The sequence below is a fragment of the Macaca mulatta genome, chromosome 3 (genome assembly GCF_049350105.2).
Source record: "Macaca mulatta isolate MMU2019108-1 chromosome 3, T2T-MMU8v2.0, whole genome shotgun sequence".
NCBI classification, from domain to species: domain Eukaryota; kingdom Metazoa; phylum Chordata; class Mammalia; order Primates; family Cercopithecidae; genus Macaca; species Macaca mulatta.
In genome coordinates this window covers 121,277,423-121,300,846 of record NC_133408.1, presented here as the reverse complement: position 1 = coordinate 121,300,846, position 23,424 = coordinate 121,277,423, and the positions used below count along the sequence as shown (strand labels likewise).

At 35.0% G+C, this 23,424-nt stretch overlaps 1 protein-coding gene across 8 annotated transcripts in view; it reads left to right on the top strand.

Annotated features, from left to right (window-relative positions):
- The window catches only part of C1GALT1 (core 1 synthase, glycoprotein-N-acetylgalactosamine 3-beta-galactosyltransferase 1), an 84,468-nt gene extending 61,909 nt beyond the window's left edge, over positions 1 to 22,559 (top strand). For 7 of the 8 annotated variants that reach the window (XM_001088179.5, XM_015134031.3, XM_077997023.1 and 4 more), the window contains 3 exons: positions 9,306 to 9,542; positions 13,197 to 13,864; positions 18,930 to 22,559. In XM_001088179.5, the coding sequence (XP_001088179.2) occupies positions 9,306 to 9,542; positions 13,197 to 13,864; positions 18,930 to 19,133 (1,109 nt within the window). In that variant the 3' untranslated portion in view covers positions 19,134 to 22,559. The remainder of the gene's footprint in view (positions 1 to 9,305; positions 9,543 to 13,196; positions 13,865 to 18,929) is intronic. The other variant, XM_015134034.3, reaches the window with a different exon arrangement.
- Positions 22,560 to 23,424: the final 865 nt, after the last annotated feature.

The following is a 23,424-nucleotide window of genomic DNA, read 5'->3' as shown; positions in this document are numbered from 1 at the left end:
TGCTGAATTCTGTTTACTAAAAATTTGTTAAATACTAATACTTCATTAAGTATTAGTACTTAACATGCTAATTCATACTTTTAAGTATTTTTGTTTCTGTATTTCTGAGAAGGGTAGTAGTAGAACCAAGTCTTTGTTTAATTACCTTTTTTTTTTTTTTAACTTTTGTTTTAGGTTCAGGGGTACATATACAGGTTTGTTACGGAGATAAATTGTGTGTCATGGGGGTTTGATGTATTTAAGCATAGTCCCCATAGATAGTTTTTCAGTCCTCACCCTCTTCCCTCCCTTCAGTCTCAGGTAGTTTCTGGTGTCTGTTATTCCCTTCTTTGTGTCCATATGTACTCTGTGTTTAGTTACCACTTATAAGTGAAAACTAACAAAGTTTTCTGTTCCTGTGTGTGTTCACTTAAAATAATGTCTATTTTAAATTTTATTAATTTCTGCTCCTGATTATTTAATTCCTTCTTGCTTTGGGTTTATTTTGCTCTTTTTGTGGAGTCTTGAGGTAGAAGCTTAAATAATCAATTTGTTTCTCTCTCTTTTAATGTAAACAGTTAGTGCTATAAGTTTTCCTCTTAGCACTGCTTTCGCTGTGCTCCTCTATTATTTCCGAACTGTTTCTTTGCTGTTTTTACTTCCTTGTATCATTAGCAAGACTAAACTCCAGGAAAGCAGGGAAAGGTACTTGCTTTTTGCTTTTCCCAGTATATAGCATAGTGCTCTATATTTGTAAATAATTTTTGAGCTTTAAAACTTAGATCTCAGCTTGGTAGCTTACCTCTGCTTATAACCAGGAATTGGAAGAAATACAATTAATACAAATATTCCCTGAAATTAGAAGAAAACTATAGAGGGGTTTATTGCAAGTAAAATTCTACTTAATAAATTTATTTTTGTTTATGGAAAAGTATATTGAAAACACTGTATGGATTAAGTCTTTAGCAGTGTGTTTGCCTTTTGTGTTTAAGAATTTATATAGAGAAACATTTGAATTTTTTAATGGCAAAATTAAAGAGCAGAGGCATGAACATTTAGTCTGAAACCAGGTCCAATCTCTCAGCAAACATTAAAACCCTCCCAGTCCATTCTTAGAGCCCGTGGACTTTTCAATATCTTATTTTCACCTCAAGATTTATAAATAGAGCAAAAGTGGTTTCTTGTTGGACCTACTGATGATATAACCTTTTAAGTATTCCATTTAAAGATAATTTTAGAGAGAAAGGGAAACGATATGGAACGTTAATAGACAGCTATAGGTGAGAGAGTGGTGTAGCGGAAAAACTAGTGAACTTTAAATGAAATGGGGGTGAAAATTCCAGTTTATCCTGTTGGTTGGCTGGTTTGGGTCAGTTTAATTAACCTTTCTCATACTCAGTTTCTTCATCTGTAATATGAAGGGGATACTGCTGTTGAGTTTTCAGGTTGCTGTGAGGATCAGAAAAAACATAAAAATTTCTAACATGGTACCTCACATGTACTATATTTGTAAATGTAAGGTGTGTGACTGTAAGATTTATATCACTTTCATAAGGAAAATCTTTTGGGAAAATATAAAGATGTATCAAAAATTATTTTAATATGGTTAGAAGAGGGAATATATTTTGAATATGTAAATGCAGTAAATGAATATCATAATCCAGAGCAAAATTAGAAGTACCTGATTGTCACCTTTGCAAAATGCGGTATAAAGTGTTAAAAAAAAAAAAAAAAAAAAAACTAGAATTTCAGGGACTTTATTGTGAATTACATTGACTTCCTGAAAGCCTGAAAGGGGGAAGACATGCGCTCATGGTAAAGGCCATTAAAATCTTGATGAAAGAATATTCTTCAACTAGTGGAGTAGCTGAAAACCAAGCATAAGAGAAGAGGATAAAGGCTCTATCCTCAGAATTCTCTGGCACCCAGGTAAGAAGACCATGGAGTCATATTTACAAAGTTTTTAGGGAGAAGAAAGTTTGTATAATAGCAGAGATTCTGAAACCTGCAAGAATTTCAGATATAGCACCGATTAGCACCATTAAAAAAACTGCTTGCTGAAACCCAGCTGACGAAAACACATTAATGAAAAACTCAAATTTAGAGGAGTTGTGATAAAAAGGACTCTTGGTGAGCATGGAATCTAGTTTAATGTAGATCCAGGATTAAGCAGTCATGGAATTACAGTTCATAATTCATATAAACTATGTACATTTTTACCAAATAAAAAGTTAACAAAAATTGGTTGTGGCAGAGGGGGTGTGTGTATGTGTATGTGTATATATATTTGTACATGTGTGTATTCATGCTGATTTCCACATTTCACAGCAAGAAATCAATAGATATTGCCTGAAATTGAGTTTATTTAACTAATAAGAGCCCTCCCGCTCCTTTCTGTTTCTTTGTAAACTTAATTTTTAGAGGGATCCTTTAGAGGATGGGGGTCATATTACAAATGTCTAGGTGACATTCAGATTTTTTAGATTCATTTCCTTTCCTTTATTTCCTATAAATTCAAATAAATCTAATATGTTAAATCTTTAAAAACGAGATGACTAATAATAATTCCCATTCTGTAAAACTGTGGTGCTATGGTTTGAAGATTTGTCCTCCGTAAAACTCATGTTGAAATTTAATTCCCGGTTTGGCAATATTAATAGGTAGGGCCTTTAAGGAAGTGATTGGTTTATGAGACAGACCTCTGCCCTCATGAATGGTTTAATCCATTAATGGGTTAATAACTTAGTGGGTTATCATGGGTAGGGAACTGTTGGCTTTATAAAGAAAGGGAAGAGAAACAAACCTCAGCTAACATGTTAACATGAGTACCACCATGCCATGTGATGCTCTGTGCCACCTCGAGACTCTTCAGAGAAGAGTCTTACCAGATGTGCCCCCTTTGGCCCTGGACTTCCTAGCCTCCGTAACTGTAAGAAATAAGTTCTTTCTCTTTATAAATTACTCAGTCTCAGTTGTTCTGTTATAAATACCAGAAAATGGACTAAGACATAATAGCAAAGTGGTTGAGAGTCTGAATTCTTCATTCAGATTGCTAGTGTGACTCTGGGAAGTTTGCTAATCTCTGTGTGTCTGAATTCATCTGTAAATGGGAATACTAGTCCATACTTTATAGTTTACAGATGCTCTTAGTACAGGGCTCAAATTTAACTGTAATTACCTCTCCTATTTTTGTTATTCCTAGAGATAAACTTGTAATGATAATCAGAAAATATTAATGATTGTTGTTTCTGGGTAGTAGGACTTGTGATTTTTTCCTTCTAAATGCTTTTTTAACAATGAATAACACAAAGCTGTCCTATTAAAAATATAAATTTTAGTTGTCCCAGCAGTCCTTTTGTATCTGAAACCTCAGTTGTCAAGCCTGGAAATCTGTACTTTTAAAGTATCCTCAAGTGACTCTGATTACACATCACGTTTGGAAGCACTTGGCATAAAGAACTTCCCCCACCCAATTCAAAGAAATATGTATTTAAGCCCTCATAATGTGCGGTGTGGTTCAGCTATGTCTTTTTCCAGGCTAGTCTACCTCAACACTCTTGTGGACATGATTTTTGCCAAAAATCCGAGTCAGCTTTGGGGAGCATTCTACCCCCATGAGATGGCTATTTTATCCCAGGAGAAGGAAAAAAAAATGGTAGTTTACAGTTTTTTAGGCATAAGGCAGGAGTCCTTTAAATTGGAAGGGAATGTGGTAAACACAACACAAGAGGAGCCAACACATTCTGAGTGTGCTGATACCCTGGGGGAGAAGAGTAAGAGAGTATGACAGGCATCAGACATCATCACAAAACATTTTAAAGTTAAAAACAAATTATGTAACACCAAGAAGTCAATTTTCCCTCCACTCACTCCAGGACAGATGCCTTGCTTAAAAAGTGCCTCTTCAACTAAGAAAAACTGTGTCCATAAGTACTTCACTAGCTTTCCACAAACAGTAACTTTTTTTGTGCTAGAGAAGTAGGCTTATTCTGAAGCTCAACATGTCCTTGGAAAATGATTGAGTAGCATGTTAATATTCATAGTTGATGGTGCTGGATTAGCTCTTCTTTAACTTCGGATATCCACTATGATGATAGAAATAGGGATTTTCTCTGGTCTTGCAGTCCTTCCTCTTCTCAGTCACAGTGCTTTCTGCCTAAGTGGTACTGAATGGCATTGTGACTCCTGCTTTCTTCTCCAGTGCCAGGAGCGGTAGACTCTGCAGCAGTGAAGATATCATTGTCTTTGTTCCTTTCTGAGATGGTGAAGTGGCTATCTATGGCATTAAGGCAAAATCACAGCCAGGACAAAAAACAATGGAAACTCAAGATCAGTGTGCTGTAAGGCAAAGCATTAGTGAGAGAATCAGAGGATGTAGAGAGTGACACCTCCGAATCTGCTAATGTTACCTTAGAATCTTCCTCCAGGTTCACTGCTTCAATCGTATTCTGCTAGTCTTTCTTCGTAATAAATTAAGAGTGATAACACTTTTCATTTACTTCTCTTAGCTTCATGTTTTCGATTCATGGTACTTTCACATCACATACCTCTTGTGGATTGTCTTGATCATGTATACTGCTAAAGGAAGGACTTGTATAATATCAAACAGATATTTGAATAATCAGTTCTCTGGCTGTTTGAATGAAATTTCAAACCAAGATTTCTGGTTAGAGCAAGGTCTAAATGAACTGGGCCTCAGACAGTCGAGATATTTAGAATTTCAAAACAATCACTTGAGACAGGAGGGGTATGTTTTATTGTATCTTTTGCACATAAAGATTTCACTAATGGCCAATCTGAATGAGGGAAAGGGGGCAGTAGGGAGGGAGAATTTGAGACCCCCTCATCAGAGAAAACAGCAGAAAGACATGGTAAACTTGTTTCTGCTTTTCCTGTGGGAAATTTGATTGGGGGTGAAGGAGGGATTGTTGAGTGGGGCTATGTACTCATCATCCATGAAGGTCTACCTTTCTGAACTTGAAGGTACAGTTAAGATAGAACAAAAGGTGTAAACAAGTATCTGATAGTTTCAGATGGTTAATTTACATCTCAAGATAATGAGCAACTTTGCTTAAACTGTGCTGTTCCTTCACCTCTCGTCTTCCTCTTAGGGTTGTTCTTCCCAAACTGCAATTACAATTCAGGAGAGAACCTGAAATATGATACGTAATGCAGCATAAGCATGGTGTGTTTTCATGGCATGTCAATTTTACTTGTAGATTTTGGAATATTTTTGTATCAAATATGGATATATTAAGTATGTACTTAATGAGATAAAAAAGACACATGGAGGGGTTTTTGTATATACTTTTTACTGAAATAAATGTTAATACGGAAAAGTATGTAAAATCATAAATGTAGAGCTTAATGAATGTCACAGAGAACAAGCCATGTAACTACTAGTTTTTTTATGTGATATCAATAGGCTTTCCTTTTATTACTGTTTGTATGGTATATCTTTCTATTATTTTGCTTTCAACTTTATAAATATATTTAATATATGTCTCTTGTAAGCTGTGTGTAGATGGGTTTATTTTTCTCGAGTCTGACTGGCAATCTTTATCTTTTAATTGGAACTTCTAGTCTGTTTGCTTTTAATATAATCATTGATATGTTTGTTTTTAAATCAACCACCTTACTATCTATTTTCTATTTGTCTCATCTGTATATTTTTTTTATATTGCCTTGATTTGGGGTATTTTCCCATTTCATTTTTTCTATTTGAATTATATTCTTTTGCTGTTTGTTTGTTTAGAGATTATATCATACATCCTTGGTCTTTTAAAAGCTATTGTTAATTAGTATTTTTTTTAACAGCTCCTGGACAGTGAAATGACTTTAGAGCTCTTAAACTCTGTGGCTCCTCCTTACACTTTTTGATGCCAGTTTTGTAATTTGTTTTAATGGTAATAATACTAATATCTTGTGAGACTTTCAAAAAAGGTTTTATATAGCCAGTATTTATTTGGATTTACTTACATACATACATACCCTTTTTATGACTCTCTCCCCCTTCCTACATCTCTGAATTTTTATATGAAATTCTTTTCCTTCTGCCTGAAGAATTCAAGTAGACCTTTTAGTGATAAATTCACTTAGGTTTTGTTTTTCTGAACGTGTTTTTAAGGCTCATTTTTGAAGGACATTTTTGCTGGATACAGAATGCTAGGTTGGTAGTTCTGTTCTTTTTAGCACTTTAAAAATAGTTCACTGCAGTCTTGATTCTGTTGTTTCTGCTAAAATGTCAGCTGTCAATCTTATTACACCTTTTAAGTTTTTTTCTCTGTCCTTGGTTTTCAGTAGTTTGACTGATGTACTTAGGTAATGTTTTCTTTTTCTTTGTAATCTTTATTGGGTTTTGTAGATTTTTTTTTTTTTTTTTTTTTTTAATGTGAGGGTTGGTACTCTGTCAGTATGGAAAATATTCAGTCATTATTTCTTTAAATACCACTTCTCCTGAGTTATATGTCTCCTCCCTCAAATGTTCCAGTTAACATTTAACATTAGACCCTTTCACTTTATTCTTTTTTTTTTTTTTTTTTTTTTTTGCTCAATTCTTTTTCAATCCATTTGTTTTTCCATACTTCATTCTGCATATTTTTTTCTGACCTAGCTTTTTAGGTTATTAATTTTTTTCTTCAGCTGTGACTATTCTATGCCTAATTTCTTAATCTTGCCATTTAATTTCTTGACTTTATTAAGAATAGTTATTTCAAAGCTAATGATATGAAAATCTTGTCTTTTGGCTCTGTTTCTATTGTCTACTTTTTTGTGTTTAGCCATAATTTTCATATTGATGCCTGGTTGTTTTGGACGTTGTGTATCAAAATTTTGTCCATGTTGTATACCAAAAAAAAAAAAAAATGTAGTAATAATTTCAGGTTCTTCATGATTTTATATTTCTCCAGGAGAATATTTTTGCAGTTAGGCTAGGGTGGATCATCCAGTCAGTGTCTGAGATGACTCCAACGTAGACTTGAGCCCTTGTAAAGATTGGTCTATTTTTGTTTTGTTCTTATTCCCAGATTGTAGCCTTTCAGAGTCCTTGATAAGAACATAGGTGTTTCTCAGAACCTCTTCTCCTAAGCAGACTTTGGACATTAATTTTTGCTTAGCTTTATTGCCCTTATTGTTTTCTCTTTCAGAATCAGTCATGGTCTTGAGGATAGAGCTGTGCCAAATGTCTGGGCTGCTTCTCTCCTTTCTTCTTGCAGATTTTGGCCCTACTAATTCTCACTGCCTTGATATCTTACCAATAATGTCTTCAAACGTATATTTATATTTTTTTACATTTTGTTCAGTATTTCTGATTGTACTTGGTTGTTCTAAAAGAACCTAGTCAGCCATTCCAGACATATATGAAGTTGTTTTGTTTTTATTGTTGTAGTGGTGATTGTTAGTTTGTACCTTTTGCTTTCAAAAAATACTTTAAAGAAATTTTTATTTTTAGGGTTATATTTCCCAGACCCCTACTTTGACTACCCATTGCCCTCTGCTGTTAGTGGTGATTAAGTGAAGAGTTTGAGAAATGTAATGGAAAGGGCATGGGATTTTGTTTTGTTTTGTTTTGTTTTGTTTTGTTTTTGAGACAGAGTCTCTGTCACCCAGGCTGGAATACAGTGGCATGATCTCGGTCCTGCAGTCCTGCCTCTGAGGTTCCAGTGATTCTCCTGCCTCAGTCTCCCAGGTAGCTGGGATTACAAGCAGGCATCACTATGCCTGGCTAACTTTTGTATTTTTAGTAGAGATGGGGTTTCACCATGTTGGCGAGGCTGGTCTTGAACTCCTGACCTCAGGTGATCCGCCTGCCTTGGCCTCCCAAATTGCTAGGATTACAGGCATAAGCCACCATGCCTGGCTGGGCATGAGCTTTTTAAGCACGCAGACCTACATTCAAACTGTGGCTCCTCCTGATTGTGTCAACCTATATGAGTTACCTGTTTAAAATTACCTTTTTAAAATTTCTCTTTCCTCATCTGCAGATGGGTTTAGTGAGAATGAAAAAGGAAATTGAAATTAAATTTTATTTAAAATGAAATAATGTATGGACAGCTTCTGGTATAAATAAATGCTTAGTAAACTTACTATTTTAATTATCTTGAGGAATAGGAAACTAGAGTTAAGACCAATCTTATAAGGAATTTAATAGAAATTTATAACTTCACCATGTAGTAATTGTTAACAAACCCTTAAAAAGGGCCTTTATGTTTGGTTTTGGGGCAGTTTAACACTCGTCTGTGTCCCAGGTACCCTGCTTAATCTCGTTAATATTATAGATTCCATCCAAGATCTTGCAGTATAGAGCAGAGGTCAGCAAACTTTTTCTTTTTTTCTGAGACAAGAGTTTCACTCTTTCGCCCAGGCTGGAGTGCAGTGCTGCAGTCTTGGTACACTGCAACCTCCACCTTCTGAGTTCAAGTGATTCTTCACCTCAGCTTCCCAAGTAGCTGGGACTACAGGTGCATGCCATCATGCCCAGCTAAATTTTTTACCATGTTGTCTTGGCTGGTCTCAAACTCCTGACTTCAAGTGATCCACCCACCGTGGCCTCCCAAAGTGCTAGGATTACAGGCATGAGCCACTGTGCCTAGCCAGCAAACTTTTTCTATAAAGGGCTAGGTAAGGTTTTTTGAGACATATTGCCTCTATTGTAGCTATTCACTCTGCTGTTTTAGGGCAAAAGTAGCCATAGTCAATATATAAATGAATGGGCATGGGTGTGCTCAAATAAAACTCTATTTACAAAAACAGGTGGCAGGCCAGCTTGGTCCATGGGTCCCCAAACTGTGCTGACCCTAGTCTTCCACAAACTAAAACTGTTTTTTACATTTGTAAAGGATTGTTTAAAAAGAAGATGCAACAGAGACCACATGAGACCCAAAAAGCCAAAAATACTTCATTTCTAGTTCTTTACAGAAAGGGTTTTGCTAACTTTTGGGTTGGAGAATGGGTGGTGGTTGCTACCAAAGAAAAGGAAGTAGACTTCAGTACTCAGAGTTAACAGCAAAGAAAGAAAAACAACATGACAAGTAGTCTTAGATCCAGAAAGGATCCTGATGGGAAGAATAGGAAATTCTGTGTGCAATTCTGACATACTTATCCATACCCCACCCCAACTATGACTGTCCTACTAATTAATCTGTTTTTATGAATTTTCCATAGTGTGCTGTTTAAGCAGCAAATAGAGGGGTAAACTCATAGATAATAAATAGCTAAATACTGTTAGAAATTAACTTTCCATTATAGCTAAATGTTACCAGAATTTTTACTCCTGTTATATATCTAGTTTTGATTTTATAACATCCTGCTAATTTTTGTTCTTACAGAAATACACTTTCGGGAAATGGCCTCTAAATCCTGGCTGAATTTTTTAACCTTCCTCTGTGGATCAGCAATAGGATTTCTTTTATGTTCCCAGCTATTTAGTATTTTGTTGGGAGAACAGGGTGACATCCAGCCTAATGTTCTTCATAATGATCCTCATGCGAGGCATTCAGATGATAATGGACAGAATCATCTAGAAGGAGAAATGAACTTCAATGCAGATTCTAGCCAACATAAAGGTATGGTTTACTTTATTAAGGAGTAAATATAAGCAGTATTTTAGTCTAAATTTTGTCATATCCCTGTCTATATCTGTTGATTAAAATGGGCTATACATTCCAGATACTAAATAACAATTCTTGGTTTGCCTTGAGAGAAGGAATTGCTAAAACCCAGATTTATTTAGGGAATATTAATTTTGAATTAATTTTTAAGTAGAAATGGTTCAGAAACCATGATTTGGGGAAGGGCATAACTATTCAGATTAGATTTGTTTCTGAAAATGTTTTTTTAGGTCCAGTTTTGTTATATGTGTGTCTTTGGTTTTTGTTACTTGTTTTGGTCATAGCTTTTGCTTAAGTCTTATTTTCCTAGAGAAACTTGAGGTATATATAAATTTCAATTTATATTTTTATAGTTAATATAACTCTTTTTTTTCCTCAAGAGGCACAAAGAACAAGGAAGTTAAAAACCAAGGATGCGTTCTAAAGACTTCATTTTCTCCTAGCCTCCTACCTCTAACCAGATTTTCTCAGTTGAGTTATTTATGTGTCCCTTAAGTGTTATCTCCAAGTTTCTGTCCTTTAGCTGTTTATCTGTGTGACATCATCAACCCTCATAATTTTAATTTCCATCTATTTCTTACTGTCTTTAGCCCAGTTCCAGACATTGTGGGAAGACATTAACACAATGCAAAGATCTCTGCAAAATATGGTTTGACAGAAAATAATATAAGTAGCTTGAAAACTATTGGAATTCTGGGATGCAGAGGGTCCACTATTCAGAGTTGCTTCTCTTCTCTTCCCAGTAATAATTACTTCTTCACTACCTCTCAATCAGAGGTTGAAGGGTGAGATTTCAAAGCCTGGTTCCGTTTTCTCAACTAGCAAACACATGCATACTATGTCATATTTTGGGATTGTTTATATAACAGTAATTCAGCTCTGAGCAGGTGCTCTGTGTTCTTACAGAACAGTTTGATCACTGTGTGTTTGCTCTGTAGCATAGCTACATGGCTTTAGATGATCAACTGGAGCCAGATTTCCCTACTAACAGTAGGCCGTACTAGGCCTCACTATAGGCATGTGTATTAGATACATACTTGTCCAGCTCAATGACCTACAACATGTGGGGTATGCTAAAAGTTTGTCTACTCCCTTCAGACTCAGCATGTGTAAATTGAGTCTCCTTTTCCTTCCTACTCCTAGAAGTTGCTCTTCCTCCTCTATTCTTTATTTTATATAGCTCATTAGCATCTGTCAGTGCCAGAAATTATGAAATCATGGTAGGTGATTGCCTTCACATGCTAGCCAATTCCATTTATCAGTACATTCTATGATACTTCTTTACCATTTTTCATCTTTTCCTCTTAGTCCACAGTGCATTTCTGATTCAAACCTTCAGCTATACCCATGTACCTGCAGTCAGCCAGACTTCACCATTCCTTTTGGTGAACTTATAACCTATTTTCTGTGTCATCTCTTTATTTTTATCTTTCTTTTTGTTCTACCCAGGTCCCTATATACTGCTCTGTAGGATTTATTAGCCACTACTTTCTTTTCCTTCAGCACATTGAATCCTTTGTTCATACCTCTATAATAACATGTCTTACTAGTTAGCAATTACTGGTTTGTGTGTCAGGTTCAGGCTCCCTGAATGGACTGACTTTCTCTGCAGCAGGAAATGTGTCTTACTCATTTTATTCATTTCCTGTGCCAGCCCATGCCCGGTACAAAGTAATTAGTGAATGAAAAATTATTTATCAGGCGGCAGTGGACAAACCTGTCTTGCCTGAATGAAACAGATTGGGGATTCTTGCATTCAGTATTTCTGTCCATTCAAGGTTTGGTATATTTGTATAGCTAAGAGATTGGGCTCTTCAAGGATATGAGATGTCTATGCTTTCTGACTGAAAGTAAGGTGATTTTGTCTGCTATTGTCCTTTTGGATTGTGAATCTTGATATTCAGAGGGACATGATAATTTTTTTTTTTTTTTTGAGACAGAGTCTCACTCTGTCACCTGGGCTGGAGTGCAGTGGCAGGATCTTGGCCCACTGCAACCTCCGCCTCCCGGGTTCAAGTGATTCTCCTGCGTCAGCCTCCCGAGTAGCTGGGATTACAGGCGCCCGCTACTACGCCCGGCTAATTTTTTGTATTTTTTTTTTTTTAGTAGAGACAGGGTTTCACCATGTTGGCCAGGCTAGTCTCAAACTCCTGACCTCATGATCCGCCTGCCTCAGCCTCACAAAGTGCTGGGATTACAGGCATGAGCCACTGCGCCCAGCCGGGACATGAGAATATTTTTATGTTCCACCCAGCTTTTCCCATTATTTCCTCTCAGTTGGTTAACTAGTATATTATGCCTTCGTTGTTAATTTCTCATAGGACTAAGTAACTTACTGTTTGACCTTAATTTTAAGCACATACTTCATCAGGATACTGCCCAGAACATTGCTACTGAAAGTCAGTTCATAGACTCATTCTGGTCCTATAACTAAAGAATGGCTGCTTATTTGGGAGTAAGCAGAAACTTTTATTGTAATTGGAGTAATTTTGTCTGAAGCTAAAAATAAAAATATAGGGCTTGTGTTTTATATTTCTGTTAGTTTTGTTTTTCTTATAATTCATTTTTATCCTATTTACACAGTATAGACCGGTATTAGAAATAAAAATTGGCCTTTCACCACAGATAGCTTAAGAAGTACTCATCTAGAATCTCATCATTGAGCTCTTCCTGTACACCAGTGTTACTCAAAATGCGGTCCTGGCCTGACAGTTTGTAAACTGTTTGTCTGCACAAGATAATGAGGTTACACTAGGATGTAAATCAGTTTTAAGCTCACTGCTTAGTTAAGTGGACATTTTGGTTGGTTGGTTCTAATGGTAGGCCTTTTTCAAAGTAATGTGTTGCTTTATATTCTGGTATAAGCTCCTTATTTCTTTGCAAACCAGTAGTTTAAAGAGCACTGCTCTAGTCTTGGAATTGCCACGTCTACCATTGTTCTTTTCTGTTTTTGATTGGTGGATTTACATTTTGGAATGAGGTATGTTACTATCAGGAAGTAATCTCAACTCCTGTGCTTTGAACTTTTACCACCTCTGGGTACTTGTAGAAATTCTTTATAGTTGATTCTTGTCAGCTTCAAAAATGAACTGCCACTTCAGCAGCATGTCTTTCCTGCTCTTCAGAAACTCATTCAGAGCAGTTAGAAATTTCTGTCAATAATCTATTAAAAACCAGCTGCTTTCTTCTATGAAGTGCCAAGCAGAGACTATTTAAGGCAGCATTTAGCATGGCTATGAAGCACCAGGGGAACTTATTAAAATGCTGATTCTGATTCAGTGGGTCTGGGTTGGGGCCTAAGATTATGCATTTCTAACAAGCTCCCAGGTGATGCTGTTGCTTTTAATTGGTAAACTACAGTTTGAGAAGAATTTAGATTATAATGTCAACTCTTATGAGCTCCAGTGATGTCTTGGATAACACTGACGTGAAACCAATAAATCAGAATGTCAGTTTACATTAGGATGAGTTTTGCTTTCCTTTGGCTAAATCACTAATAGAGGGATAAATAGGAGGACCTTTGAAATTAGGAAAATGCTTTCTTCAGTATAATTTATTAATATTTGTATTTTACATCTATGTAAATAACTTTTTAAAATATTTTAATAGATGAGAACACAGACATCGCTGAAAACCTCTATCAGAAAGTTAAAATTCTTTGCTGGGTTATGACCGGCCCTCAAAACCTAGAGAAAAAGGCCAAACATGTCAAAGCTACATGGGCCCAGCGTTGTAACAAAGTGTTGTTTATGAGTTCAGAAGAAAATAAAGACTTCCCTGCTGTGGGATTGAAAACCAAAGAAGGCAGAGATCAACTATACTGGAAAACAATTAAAGCTTTTCAGTATGTTCATGAACATTATTTAGAAGATGCTGATTGGTTTTTGAAAGCAGATGATGACACATATGTCATACTAGACAATTTGAGGTGGCTTCTTTCGAAATACGACCCTGAAGAACCCATTTACTTTGGGAGAAGATTTAAGCCCTATGTAAAACAGGGCTACATGAGTGGAGGAGCAGGATATGTACTAAGCAAAGAAGCCTTGAAAAGATTTGTTGATGCATTTAAAACAGACAAGTGTACACATAGTTCCTCCATTGAAGACTTAGCACTGGGGAGATGCATGGAAATTATAAATGTAGAAGCAGGAGATTCCAGAGATACCACTGGAAAAGAAACTTTTCATCCCTTTGTGCCAGAACACCATTTAATTAAAGGTTATCTACCTAGAACCTTTTGGTACTGGAATTACAACTATTATCCTCCTGTAGAGGTAAGTTTAGAAATTTTATTACTATGTTAATACTTGGACTGACTGAATTTTGTTGATAAAAATGTGTTAATATGTGTATGTTTCTTTAGTACCAATAATGAGGACTCTTTCTTATTTTTGTTTTTGAGACAGAGTCTCACTCTGCCTCCCAGACTGTAGTGCAGTGGCGCATCTCCGCTCACTGCAAACTCCACCTCCCAGGTTCACACTGTTCTCCTGCCTCAGCCTCCCGAATAGCTGGGACTACAGGTGCCTGCCACCACGCCCGGCTAATTTTTTTGTATTTTTAGTAGAGATGGGGTTTCCAAGACCATTAGCCAGGATGGTCTCCTGGCTTTGTGATCCACCAGCCTCGGCCTCCCAAAGTGTTGGGATTATAGGCATGAGCCACCACACCCGGCCCTTTCGTAGTCTTTTTAAATAGAGTGACAGTATAACAAAATAGATGAGAACAGGGACATCAGCAGTAGTCACTTAGCAAACATCTCTTGGTTATATACCAGGCACTGAGAATGTAGAAGTAAATCACAGCCAAATTCCAGTTCTCGTGAACCTTACATTCTGGATGAGGAGATATACAGTAAACAGGCAGACTTATAAAGATAAAATAGGATTTTAGTAGTAAGTGCCCTGAAGAAAAATAAGCCAAGTAAAGGGATGTAGAGTGACCCAGAATGGGATGGAGTCCTCTGGTTTGGGTGATTAAGGAAGGCCTCTCAAAGAGGTGACTTTTGAGCAGAAACCTGAGTGGTATTAGAGAGCAAGCTGTGTGAAGATCTGCGTAAAGAGCCTTCTAGTCATCAGGAGGACTTAGTGGAGGTTCAGAAAGACCTAGAGTCAAATCCTGCTCTCCCACTTAATAGCCGAACGACTTGTCTGACTTCTGAGCCTTAGTTTCCTCATTTGTAAGATGGACATAATGTACTTGTCTTATTTAGTTGTAATTACAACATAGTACAGCCCTTCACACAGTAAGCATTTAATAAGCCTTGGCTCACATTCCTGAGAATTGTATCTAAAATACAGTATTTTATGAAGTATTCCAGTTGTACAAATATTTCAGAATATGCATTGTACTTATGCCCCAATCTTTACCAAATATTAATCTTTTACCACATTTGTGTCAGAGTTCTTTAAAGAAAAAAATGCTATAGTTGAGGCCTGTGTACCCTCTCCAACCTCCTTCCCTGGAGTTAACCACTGTCATGAATTTAATATTACTCATTAACATGAATGTTTCATATTTTTCTACATGTTTATGTATCAATAACATATAATATTGTTTTTCAGATTTTTAAATAAGCATCTTTCTACAACTTCCCCTTTTCATACAACATTGAGATTTATCAATGTTAATTATGTATATGCTATGTTCACTATTATAAGCATTGCTTCAGTGGATAATTGAATGAGACCGGGGATCATGAAACCTAGTTCTCTATGCCTTCTTTTCTCTGGACCTAACATATAAATAATAGACTTCATGCTACTACTCTCATCTTCATAAGGCAATGCTTTCAGATCATCATCTGGAACAGTGATTCTCAACCCAGGGCAATTTTGCCTTCAGAGGACATTTGGCAAGGTCTGGAGACATTTTTGGTTGTTACAGCTAGGAGGCTGCTACTGGCATCTAATGGGTAAAAACCCACTACATTATAAACCTACTAATTGCTAAACATCCTAAAATGCACAGGACAGCCTCCTACAACAAAGAATTACTCTTGCCCAAAATGTCAGTAGTACCATGGTTCAGAGATCCTGTCCTAGAACATCTGACCCGAGCTTTAGGTAATCAGCTTTAAAAGGAAACTTTTCATAATCTGTTTTTCTGTTTTAGTGAGAGTACCACTTTGGATGCTTGTTTGATGTAAACTTTTCTTAATATATTCTGACCATTCCAAGATGACTTGATCTTTTCCTTTCTTAATTTTGTATCCTTTTCCCATATAAAAAATTTACCCAAATTCAAGAATATAAACATGTAGCAAATACATCCAAATGCACATAAGATATTACTGAGAGTATCTGATGTTGGGTATACATACAAGAGTAGCAAAGGGACATCATAATTGTCATTATTTTGTAAACAGTAAAATAGCCTCCCTTTCAAAAGTACTGCCTATAATTCCTGTTTGCAAATAAAGTATACCTAACAATATGCTTTATATGAACAAAATAAATATAGTGCATCCTTTATTTACATTGTAGTGGTTTATTAAATGGATGGCACATTTGTTCTTTCTATGAAAATTTATCCAATTATATTGAAGAACATAAAACAGAATTCAGAGTACCAAAATTGACCCATCAATCTGACATTGCCTGTTCTTCATCAGGAGATTCTTACATAAACCCAATGTGAAACTAAAATTCTATTATTATTCATCTATCATTTAGTAAGTTTTCTTCCCCCTAAATGAGTTTAAATCTTATACTTTTTTTTCTATGTACTAATTACTGAAAATACAGAAAATTTTTATCTAGCGAGTCAGGGTAAAAGATACTCTAATTCATGAAAGAGTTACATTCCTAAATTTCTTGTTCAGAACTGACTCTTAAGCAGTTCCCTTCCCACTCCACCTTCTTAGTAATAGACTTTTCACCAGAGAAGTTGCAGTGAGTGTTAATATGGTAGATTTAAAATATATATGTAATTGTTTATGTATATCTCTCTACATGAAAAATTGACTTTTCTGTAGGTCAGAAGTAGTCAAATATGATTTATTTTATTCTTCAGTTTCATTTATTCTGTCTGAAACATATTAGTACATAATTGAGGTAGAGAGCTCCTGATTTTTTTAAATTGTTAACTAATTATTCTACTGCCATTTTTTAACTCATTACTGATTTAAAATATCTCGTTTATCATACACGATAGCCCTTATAGTAGGATCTATATCTGGGATTTCAGTTCTATGCCATTGTTCTAATTTGATTTTGGCCCAGCACCATATTATTTTGAACCTTGTAGCTTTACAGTAATTTTAAGTTATTATTCTAAGGGCAAATTAACTCTTCTTTTTTTCTAAGTGTTTTGGCAACTCATTTCTTTATCTTTGCATACAAGCTCATTAATTTAGGGATAACTGCCAAGGATTTTTTTTAAGTTGCCTTTTAGGTCCTTTGGTCAAGTTTTATAAACCATTTCCATAGGTACGCAATATTTCTGTTACTGTTCTACTTGGGCTTTTTAAAAACTTAACCTTTTTACTGATATATATGAAAACTTATTTGTTTGGTTTTCTTTTTAAGCATCTTTAAAATCTGGCTTTGTAACTGAATTCCCTATTCTGATGATTCTTCGCTTGAGATTCTTGAGTTTTTTGGGTAACCATAATTGTCTGCTAGCTCTTGTTTTCTAATAATTATAGCTTTTTTCTTTTATTGTCTTTTATTGCATAAATGCCTAACAGAATCCTGACTATCCAGTAAAATATAAATAAGAGTAACATAATTAATGCAGTAAATCTTATCAAAAATATTAATTATTTTAGAGAACATAAAAATTGCTTCCAGAGGTCAGCAGTTTAAAACTATTACTGGTCTAGTCCTTAAGTTTAATATGCACTGGACAGGATAGTAGTCACTAAGGTACATGTGGTTATTGAGCACTTGAAATTTGGCTAGTCCACATTGAGACATGCCATAAATAAAATACACACCTGGTTTCAAGAATGGTTTAATTAATCATTGTAAAACTATTGCATGTTAAAACAATATGATGAAATTTTTCTGTTAAATAAATTTCATTTTTTTTTCTTTTTTTTACATTTTTAATGTGGCTACTATATGGCTCACATATCTGTTGGACAGAGCTAGTTTAGATAATCACAAGTTGACCTATCTGGTTATTTTTCCTATTTGCTTTTATTCTGGTATTTCCTAAAGGTGCAAGACTAGGTTGTCTAAGAATCCACATACCCAGTGTGTGTTTCAAAGGAAAGTTCAGAGATAACAGCAGAGAAAATGCAGCAGACAGTTTGATAACTTTTACTACACTGTAAGCTACATACTTCCAAACATGAATTACTAGATTTATTAAATATTCAATCAATATGCATCTTCTCTTGGAACTTGCTGGACTATCTCCCTCATTCTTTACAAAGATGTCAGATGGAGCCTGAAGTTTTGTTGGAGTCACCTGGATGACACCAACGTTCTCCAGATACCAATTCTGACTCTAGGTTGACTGCTTAATTCGTCTCTTTTTGTCTTCTTAATTTTATTGCTTTCTTGTTCATTGTATTGTTTTATTTTAAACTTTGTTCTCATACCAACCCTATTAGGAATTTATGAGAATTACATAATTGGACAAAGGTTTAAATCTGACCTACCTGAGGGCCACCTGATACGATTTTTCAGTCAATAATAGCTAACATTTATTGAGCACTTATTTTAAGCAAAGGGTAATTCCACGCATTTTACACACATTGTCTCCTTTAAATAACCACCTTTTACAGATGTGGAAATTGAATCTTATAGAGAATAAATAGCTTACTCAAGGTCGTATACTAGCCCACAAAATTTGGGTTCAAACCCAAGTCTAGCTTGAGAGCTTTGTCTCAAATACTGTACTGTATGGGTTGATATATATAGATGAAGTGTATTGGGTTGTAGACACCTAATGAGCAAGGCTTTGTAGTCACTGAATGCCCCAGAGGTATCTTTCCGAGTCTGAGCCACGCAAAAAATTACAGTGAGAAAATTAGGAAGAGAAAGCAGATGTTGGAGGAGATTTATCCTTTGTATGGCTGCTCCTTTGATTTGAAGAAATCTCAATAATTTTATCTGCTAAAGAGTGTGAGAGAATATTATTTCAGTTAAAAATACTTTCCACAATTTCACTTGGTTTCACCAATTTCAATTAGTTTTAAATCATTAGGACATCTAAGTAAACTATTGATTTATTCCACAGGTCTAGTATATTAGGTTCCTTTGCTTTACCTTGCCATCTTTAATGTTTGCATTCTTTTAAAATTACATTGTCCTTTATAAGTATGTAAATATTGTATGCTAGCAATGTGCTGTTTATTAACAATGCCTGTTTCCACTGCTTTTTTAGGGTCCTGGTTGCTGTTCTGATCTTGCAGTTTCTTTTCACTATGTTGATTCTACAACTATGTATGAGTTAGAATACCTCGTTTATCATCTTCGTCCATATGGTTATTTATACAGATATCAACCTACCTTACCTGAAGATATACTAAAGGAAATTAGTCAAGCAAACAAAAAGGAAGATACAAAAGTGAAGTTAGGAAACCCTTGAAAGAAAATCATGAGTGAACAAAGGTAAAATGTCTAGCATTGCACTGAAAAAGGACTTCTGCATTTCTGACATAGAACACTGGAATCCCAGTGAGGAATTCTAAGTGAACATTCCTTATAGAAACCTTTCACATGAATGACTATAAACTGAAGCTTTAAATGAGCTGTGAAGTCTGTTAAAATGTGTTTTGATACAGTAATATATAAATATATCTATATATATGAAGAACTTGTGTTTTTAAAATGGTGGCCAGGTAGAGGAATTAGAAAAGAGATTTTGTTGCCTGTTTTCTGACCATCTGTATTATTGTCACTGAGAAACTGAAATAATTAAATTTACTAAAACTACACTGCACCATGTTAGTAATAAACAGATCTGCCTTAAAGAAATTTTTAGAAAGAAATATTGTTGCTCAGTGTTGTTAATACAGCTCAAGAATTGAGTTTATATTTGCAGTATGATATAAATGATCCACCCCCCTCCACACACACACACACACACACAGAGTTTTTGTCTAATGAAAATGTTGCTGTGATTATTTATAATTGGTAGTATTTCTTCCAGAAGAAGCTAAAATAAAACTGGCACTTACCCTGAAGTGCATTAATAAAACCACACTTTAAAATTATCATGGGCCTTGACTATATTATATACTTGATTCTAATTGGTAATCTTTTACGGAATCTCTGTTGTCTCTCTTCTAAATATGTTTAGCCACTCTTGAATACCATTCTCCACTATTAATTTACTCAAACCATTCATAGCATTTGTAAACATGTATTTTACAATATTTGTTCCCAAATTTACCCATTGTTAATTATGAGTAACTAATAAATTTAATGCTATTTGAGGATGCTTTTCTCATAACAGTGCCACTCTCAGGAATTACTGACATTTTAAATTGATTATTTTAAACTCTTTCCAACTACATAGTTATGGTTTATTTCATTGTCATCCTGTTGAGATGAGAACTTGTTTGTGCCTTTCATAACTTGTTTAAAGCAGAGTTTTAAAATTCATTTATAGGATCTGAGGTGACTGTTAGTTACAGTGGCAAGATTTTGACAAGAATTAAAAACAATAGAAAATGCAGACTGCTTAAACAAAAATGTTATATATTGAAAGAGTAGATACTTAATTTATAAATAAGTCTGAAAGTTGATGCTATTTTGGGATAATTGTTTTGCTAATGGATAGTTCTAACAACGCAGAATACCTAGTCAAGACTGTCATCAAAAACATTCACAAATGTTTCATTCTATTTTTAGTGACTCTGTTTAAAGAGTTTCTGAAGGGAAAGAAATTTTTTATTTTTATTATGTTTAGCAGTACTCAGTGTGTCATAACAGAATATTTTACAGACTTTCTATGAGATTATTTTTATGGTACAAAAGATTTACATTTCCCTTATGTTTATCATTATGCCAATTTTACATAGCTGTCGTGCCACTGACTCTGCTATTTAGCTAGGTAATTCCTTTTTTCGGAGACGGCTGGACTGCAGTGGTGCAATTCTCCTGCCTCAGCCTCCCGAGTAGCTGGGATTATAGGCATGTGCCACCACACCCAGCCAATTTTCATATTTTTAGTAGAGATGGGGTTTTGCCACGTTGGCCAGGCTGGTCTTAAACTCCTGAACTCAAGTAATCCACCCGCCTCGGCCTCCCAAAGTGCTGGGATTACAAGTGTGAGCCACAGCGCCCAGCTAGCTAAGTAATTTATATTTATTATGCCAAAACATGTCAAAATCATGACCTCTTTGAATGGTATATTTGAGAGGATGTTCATTTCATTGGCTAACCATGGACTACTCTGCCCACATAGTGAAAACATGCACCAATTTTTACCTATTACCATGGTAGTATCATCTGCCAAAATTTCAAGGCATTCATTTGATTCTTTGAACAACTCTTCACCATGGTGTGTACATGAATTTTCATATGTGTTACTTGACTAGACGTATAAATGGTTTACTATAAATATCCAAAAACCTTAAGATTTGCTCATAGGAAATGAATGTTATGATGAATCCTGGGCTCTAGAGTCAGACTTGCTTGGATTTAAATTCTTGCTCCAACACTTACTGTTTTTGTAACTTTGAACAATTTTACTTAATCTCTCTGTGTCTCAGTTTCCTCATCTGTAAATTAGGGATGATAATACTGCCTACCTCACAGGATTTTTATGAGGATTAAATAAATGTAAGGTTCTTAGAACACTGTCTGTCCCAGAATAGGGAGCAATAAATAGAAGACTGTATTATTATTCTGTTACCTTGGAGTGTAAATACTGCATTTAAGTGAATGAAAAATTTGCTTTGACCAGATAAGGAAATAATAGCTATTATTTATCAAGTGCCAACTGTATGCTAGGTACTGTACTTAGATAATCTGTGTATAATAGTGTTAATCCTCAAAATTTGGGTGTTTTTCCCCTATTATAGATAAGGAAACTGAGGCTCAGAGAATTAAAGTAACTTTGTCACTGTCACAAAGCTAGTAAGTAACAGAGGTAGGATTTATATTCAAACCCTATGTGTTCATTTGAACTGTCTCAGGCTTGGGGTTATTCATTTAGCATTATTTCCATTTTTATGTATATGTTATGTGGTATCTGATACATTGGCCAGTAATAGTCAAATTAACCCAGCCAAATTGTCAAAGTGATTCTTAAACTGTGGTTCTCACACTTGCCCAGGATGTTGTTAAATGCAGATCTGAAAACCCCAATCTCAGAAATTCTAATTTAAGCATGGGGCCCAAGAGTATGCATTCTTACCAGATACCCTAGGGCAGCGATTGTCAAAAGTGTGGTCCCAGCAAACAGCATTAACATCACCTGGGAACTTTGTTGGAAATGCAGCCTCTCTCAGGGCTCCATCTCAGATCTACTAAATCAGATACTCTAAGGGCAGGGGCTAGCAGTTGTGTTTAAGCAAACTCTGCAGGTGTCTTTCTTATCCTAGTTTGAGAACCAGTACCCAACAACCTACGTGATTTTGGTGCAAATAGTGTTTGTTTGAAACACACGAAGATTACTGCCCCATTACTAAGACATTTTTCAAAAAGCATGTTTTAAATCACTGTAGTACAGGATCACACTATATTAAATCTAAAATAAAGATAACTTAAAGGGTCATTGGATCATTCATTCTGGCCAAATTTTTAGCTTCTCCAAAGTGACTAATATCAGGGCCCACAATAAAATCTGTAATTCTCCAAGTTTAGTAATTTTATATTGAGGCAGGAAGGGTTCATTAAGTACTAATAAGTACATAATTTATTAAAAGCATACATAAGTGTCATCAAAAAGTTCCACAATTGTTAAAAAAAAAAAATTGAAGTAGTAAATGCTATTTTATAACATACATTTTTCTGCTAATTCATTGTTTTGTTTGACCTAATAAAGCAAAAGAAAAACAAAAAAGCAATTTTCCAAGTACTTCATAGAGCACATAAAATCAGATTTCATGATGATGATGTAGTTATTATCTTTTAGATTAAGATCTTTGTTATTTGGTAAATGATTTTAGTATGGTTTCAAAACATAAGGCTTTTGATGTCTTATGCTCTCTAATAATGGTATGCTTGTATTTTCTAGTGGAAAGTTCATAAAGCAGATTTTTGTCCCAGTTTGCTTTCAAATACGAATTTCAGAGGAGTTTTTCTTACTGTAATGAGGTATGAAAATAAATCACTGATCAGCTCTTAATATTTTTTTAATATGGAATTGGATTTGAGCATTAAATTTGCTAACTGGTTAGTTTCACAGTTTTCTTGAGTATTAATTTTTCCCTTGAGACTGTCAAACTATAGTTATTACCAGGTTGATGCACTATTTATTATACTTGAAAGAATCCCTTGATTAAATTATATCTAGCATTTTATTTGCCATTTAAGTTTTCAGTTCATTAGACTATTATTCTTTGACAGTTTCTGCCTTGTGTTTATTGCCCTTCTTTATTTGCTTTATTACTAACTTCCATTTTCTAGTTACTCTTAAATGCTGCCTTCACAGGGTTAATTTGGCTGTTAATAGTGATTAGAATTTTTATTACTTAATTGATAATTTTAAACCTACTAACTAGGGTTCCCTATAAAACGGAAAGTAAAAGTCTAAGAATAATGCCTACTGGCTTTGGAGATACTTGCCCTGCTTAAAAATCTATAATTTTAAATTAATTCTACATCTACAATTATTAAAGGAAGTAGTTATTTGGATTCTTCCACTCACCCTTTTCTCAAAAACAACAACAACAAAAATCTCATTTGCTTTATTTTTCTGCTTTATA